Consider the following 6000-nt stretch of genomic DNA (forward strand, 5'->3'; position numbering starts at 1 on the left):
CAACATGCTTGGGAGGGTCCTCGGTCAAGAACCGAGACAGATTTAGTTTGGTCAAGTAGAAGAGCATCTTCTACTGCCACCTCTTGAAGTTCAACCTAGTGAACTTCTCTAGCCTTTCACCATGGTTGATTGGAACAATTCCAATTGTGGTGGAGGGAGTCTTCACGCGATGAATCTGTTGCACCTCAACACTTTCTGTGGCCTTTTCAACAAATCAAATTTTGTTTTAAGATTATTGGACAATCTTGTTGGAGATAGAGGAGTAGTCTAAATTGAAATTACGAATCAAATAAGACTTATCTATTGAGTTGACCCAACTTGATAATCTCAGGCTACCAAGTAAGGAAAGAAGAACTTCTTAGGATGGCTGAGTTGGTTGGAAAACTAGGTTACATTGTATGCCAGAGTGCAGACTCCCAAGTGCAGAGTCCAAGTGCAGACTCCCAACTTCTCGAGTGCAGACTCCCAACTTCTCGAGTGTAGACTCCCGATTATAGAGTCCTAGTTGCAGACTCTGGACTCCCAAGAGCAGACTCCAAAGTCTGAGTCCCGAGTATAGACTCTCGACTCTCGACTCTCGAGTGCAGACTCTCAACTGCAGAGTCCCAAGTTATAGACTCTCGACACCCGAATAAGACTCTCGATTAGAGAGTCCGAGTTACAGATTCTCGAGTGCACTCCCGACTGGAGAGTCTGAGTTGCAGAAAAGATGTCGAGGCTTGCTTTCAAGCAATTTTCTTAAAACAAATTTATCCTCCTCTGACTGTGCTTTGAGGTTATGATGGACGTTTGTTTCCTAGGATACAATGACAAAACTACGTACACAACCAAACACTGGTTGTTCGTAGTGAACTAAGAAAATACTCAATTGTTATCACAGGCAAACCATCGAGTGGAAATGGACGATGGAGGAAAGATTTGGAGGAATAAAGCCGGAGGAAAATCTTTGCTATTAGATCTGTGTGTCTTGCTCTTGGTCACAACCTCCTTATATAGGAGATTAGACCCTTGCTGTATTTAATGGTCGAATTAAAGTCTTTTACTACCCATTAATCTGTCTAGCTCAAACGCCTGGAGGTTACAGATTCTTCATTAATCATTGATTAATTCATTTGTTACATTTTAATTCATTTGTTACATTTGAGCAACAAGTAAAAATATTCAAGTGACAAAACATTAGTTCATTCGCTTGGCATTCAACACGTATAGGTCATGCTCACAAAACATTCAACACATGTAGGTCGTGCTAGCACACGAGTCAACTTAGTTCAGTGCAATTCGAACACTAGATTAGGTCCCTCCCTTGCACACCCACATGTGAGAGAGAGTCTCTCCCCATGTATTTTTTCAATCATTAATGCATGTGCAATAATATAAACCAATCATAGTACCTTGAAACTTCCTATGTGGGACTAAACTCATACATAAAGGAGTCTCCTTCCTCCTTTTCCATTCACATATATGCAACAGAAACTAGAGAAGTTCAATAGATTGAACTTCAAGTGGTGGCAACATAAGATACTTTTTTATTTGACCACACTTAATTTGATTTGATTTTTGACAAAAGAAACTCCTAAGCTGAGTAAGAATGACATTAATATCCAAACTATGAGTGCTATGAAAGTATGAAACCACTCAGCATCCCTATATTGAAACTACATCCTCAACTATCTTGTTGATTCATTATACATTGTGTATAACATGAAGAGAATGATGAAGGAGCTATATGAGTCTTCGCATTGAAAATAGAGGATGTAGGGACTAAGAAATTCGTTGTTGGTGGATTCTTGAATTACAAAATGATTGACTCTAGTATAATGACCAACGAAATTCAAGAGCTTGGTGATCCTACATAAAATTTGCCAAGATGACATAATGTTAAGTTAAATATTTTAGACTGTGGTGATATCATTGGAAAGTTGCTACTAACAAGAAAGACTTCAAAAATTATTTGAAATACAAGCGAAAGAATATGAATGTTGAGGAACTCACTCTTTCAAGATCATCTTGGCAAACCAAATAAACTTGAAATTTAAAATTTAATAAATTTTCATTTACTCTAGCAACCAATAATCGTAAAATAGATTTATTCTGTTGAGATGATAAATGAATATGTTGACAAGAAGGTTGCTCAACAGTTGAAAGCCTCCTTTGATCTAGCTATGACTATTCTAATCAATTATGGGGAGAAATTAGAGTATCAATTATGACTATGGCTATTCTAATCAATAGTCGCCGAATATTGTTTTAATTTACCTCCATCGACAGTAATCACTGAACTGGTGATGAAAGATGAGTATCAAGATCTATGTTTTTTCCGGTCTGATCTGATCGGAGGGTTTGCTTGAGTTGCAACTCAAGGAACTTATTGTCTGTGCAGTGATTCCATCCTAAAGTATGATACTTGAATAATAATGCATACATCTCCATGTGTTTAATAAAGCGTATCGATTCATACAAGTATAAAGATATAGCAATTGTATTACATCCATACAGACTTAATAGACATAGTCTAATGGTGCAACTTATTTTGCATGTCACTTAGTATATCAAATTAAATTGAAACTTATTAAAATTAAAAATAAGAATTGTAGTAAGGAGTCCCAAGTCGAATACTTCCAAGGGCAACTAGTAAAGACATGAATGATCTAAATGTGATATTTTTTTCTTTTGGGTTTTCTAATGGAATTGAAATTTCGGTTATTAGAAAGATGAGAATTGAGATGACAAGTTTTCTCTACCAAATGCAATGAATTGGAGTAAATTTTACCGCCGTAACTTGATCTAGTTAAACATATTATTAAATGGCATTAAAACCAACCGAAAATGTACAAGCTAACTACTAGCTGACTTCACATGAACCTCTTCCGTGTTGCCCTTGGGACGGGTTGACGGAGGCGCTGGGGGCGAGCGTATTCGCCTTTTGCCACAATGAACTCAATTTAACTGAATGGAATCAATTCAAGAAAACAGATCTTCAAAGCAAACTAATCCATTGGAAATATAAAAATCAGTGAAGCATCATTCCAAAACTGAACTAGTTATGAATTGAAATCCCACAACTCTTGACTTCTTCTTTAGTGAACACAACTAAAAACTATAAATAGAACTAGGACTATGTACTTCTGATGCTATCAATTAAAGCAGTAAGAACTTAACTAGGCATCAAAACTAGTTTAAACTACCAAAATCTAGGTACAAATACTTCTCAAATCTCAGTTCAAAATCTATCTGTAACGAAAACATGTGTCATTAGAATCAGTAATCAAGAAAGGAAATCAACAGAGCTAAATTTGCAGTTCTTCCTAAACTAAAATGCAGAATTCGAGTTTGGATTTGTGTGCGTCGAAAAGGAAAACAAATTAAAGCATAGATCTAACAATTGAATCTAAAATCTAGATCAAGAGACATCCACAAACTCAAAGCAATGCTTAAGAACGGTCTCTCTGCCAATTGCAGAGAAGTTCTCGAAAACTCCCTTGAGCAATCGCCGGAGTGATTCATGTTCTCGGCTGGCAATAAAGAAATGCTAAGCTCGTAGAAACCTCCCTACAAGCTCGCGACCTCATTAAGTGCTCATCGCCTGAAGAACAGGGGAAGTGGAATGAATCGCGATCACCAATCGATTGATCGGATCGATTACGAAGTCGCGAATGAATCGGGAAATGGATTGGAAGCAAGAACTCCAGAAAAACTCCTCCGAAACTCCTGTTGCCTGATAGAACCCCTCAAGTCGGGAAAACTCCCTCGATCTGAGTTTTCTGTGGATTGCGGATTGCAAGATCGCGACAGAGAAACCTCCCTCTATCGCGATCTGAAACTCGGACGATGGTCGCCGGAACTCGGAATGCCGCCGGTGATGACAAATCTTGAACAAAGGTTTGGTTGTGGAAGGTGCTTGCGTTCCGCTCGCTGGAGATGGCGAAGACAGCACGGTGAACAGTAGCGCAAGCCACTGTTCACTGTGTTGAGATTGGGAATTTGAACTCCACTTGAACCGGTTCAAAACTTGGCTTACTCAGGTTCAACAACTCTTGGGTTAGTAGCACTCACTTGATCCACCAAGTTCAACAGTGCATCAGCGAAGTCAAGTCTAGATCCAAACTAGCCAACTTGAGTGTCCCCCAATATGACCAATGCGTCCAACATCTTCATCCACGTCCAAAAAATAAAATATATTAAGCACAATCCATGAATTAAAAGTAATTACGAATTGGATTAGCTCAAGATGCATCTTGATTAGCAAAATCTAGCTTCCAAATCAATTACTCAAACAAAAATGAGTCCCAAAGCCAAACAATTCAAATCAAAATAAAGAACCAATTTACATACCACCATATAACATACATGCCCATGTTTTTATTAAAGTGGTGTGTGTAGATATATATACACACACGTCGAGATTTAATAGTCACCGCATATTGTTTTACCTCCATCAACAGCAATCACTTGACCGGTGATGAAAGAGGAAGAAGGAAGGCAAAGAAAAGCAACCGAAGCTGCCACTTCCTCAGGCTCTCCCACACGCCCAAGCGGAGCACGATGACACCACTTCGCTACCAGTTCTTCGTTCTCCGTGAACTATTAAACATAAAATTTTTATGCAATTTAAATTTTTATGATATTTAAATGAAAAGGAACAATTAAGTACAAAGATAAGTGATTGCATACCCACTCAGCCATCGGCGTATTGATGATACCAGGAGCAACACAATTGATACGAATATTGTCCTTAGCCCATTCGCAAGCGAGGCATCTAGTGAGTTGGTTCATGGCTCCTAAAGACAAACCAATTTTCATGTTGCATTTAGATATTAACATGGTTTTTTTTTTTATATTTTTGGAGAATAATTAGGATACCCTTAGATGCTCCATAGACGGACATAAAAGAGGTTCCTTCGAGACTAGCAATTGAAGAAATGAAGATGATATTGCCCCGTCCAGATGCCTTGAGAAGAGGATGAGCGAGTTGACTCAAATGGAAACCAGCTTCCAAGTTAGCGTTCATTGTGTGCTTGTAGTCCTCTTGAGTCACCTCTAAAACTGGTTTAATGTAACCAAACGCTACATTATTAACCTACACAAACAGTCAATCGAATTCAGTTAACAATTAGAGAATTAAAAAATATTTAACAATTTTATCAAAACAACAACAAGAACAAATGCCAATCATCACCAGGATATTGAGTTTGCCGTTGAAGATGGCGCTGACTTCCTTTATCAGCTTCTCCCTCTCTTCCGAGGACGAGACGTCACAGACCGAACCAGTCACCTGAAGCTTCAGGTCTCTCCATTTCTGCAAACTCTGTTTTAGCTCTGCTTCATTCCTGGCGCACGTATGAACTTCTGCTCCAAATCTTGCTAGTTCTTCCACAATAGCACACCTGTAATAATAACAACAATAACAACAACAACAAAATAATAATAATAATAATAATAATAATAATAATAATAATAAGCCTATAAAAAGATGATAACAGACAAATATCTACCCTATCCCTTTGGATCCGCCAGTGACCAAGGCTGTTTCTCCTCCAAGAGACCATCTGTTTCCCAACTCCATCGATTGCTGCTATCTGATCAATTCTCAGAGAAAAGTGACTATATATAGACTCTGTTATTGCTTATATATATATATATAAGAAATATATAGATAAAAGAGAAGTGCACAAATAAAAAATAATATTTTTCCTATGACCACACACACAAATAAACTAAAGAGTTTACTTTGCTGTCGTTGTGTATTTCATTGGAGGGATGGATGGGTGGGTTGGGTTGCTTGAATTGGATTGGATAGAGAAAATTTATTAAAAAAATTCTTTTTTTTCCTCGGCTATAATTATATTTTTTATGTGATAAAAAGTGAATACGTTCGTCCTTAGCGTCTTCCGTCAATTCATCTCAGGGCCAACACAGAGAAGGTAAATCACGGATGACTACTAACTTTTGTAATAGTGACTAACACATAAGGGAGATATTTATTTTTATTTTATCAAGATT

The 6000-nt window shown here is 37.7% G+C and overlaps 1 protein-coding gene across 1 annotated transcript; it reads right to left on the reverse strand.

Annotated features, from left to right (window-relative positions):
- Positions 1–4319: 4319 nt before the first annotated feature.
- On the reverse strand, positions 4320–5563 carry LOC122040378 (tropinone reductase homolog At5g06060-like). The gene is made up of 5 exons (XM_042599694.1): positions 5493–5563; positions 5177–5384; positions 4861–5077; positions 4672–4778; positions 4320–4581 (listed from the first exon to the last, which is right to left on the reverse strand). Exons 1-5 carry the CDS (start codon positions 5561–5563, stop codon positions 4405–4407), a joined length of 780 nt encoding a protein of 259 aa, XP_042455628.1. The 3' UTR covers positions 4320–4404.
- Between the last annotated feature and the right edge of the window lie 437 nt (positions 5564–6000).

Source organism: Zingiber officinale, chromosome 2A, assembly GCF_018446385.1.
Source record: "Zingiber officinale cultivar Zhangliang chromosome 2A, Zo_v1.1, whole genome shotgun sequence".
NCBI lineage: Eukaryota > Viridiplantae > Streptophyta > Magnoliopsida > Zingiberales > Zingiberaceae > Zingiber > Zingiber officinale.

What these genes read in the sequence shown, in the direction of transcription:
- LOC122040378 (XM_042599694.1), bottom strand. Translation starts at nt 5,563, where the DNA reads ATGGAGTTGGGAAACAGATGGTCTCTTGGAGGAGAAACAGCCTTGGTC. An exon ending in GGCGGATCCAAAGGGATAGG is followed by an intron (nt 5,385 to 5,492) that starts GTAGATATTTGT and finishes TTATTATTACAG; the next exon opens with GTGTGCTATTGTGGAAGAAC. An exon ending in ACGGCAAACTCAATATCCTG is followed by an intron (nt 5,078 to 5,176) that starts GTGATGATTGGC and finishes CTGTTTGTGTAG; the next exon opens with GTTAATAATGTAGCGTTTGG.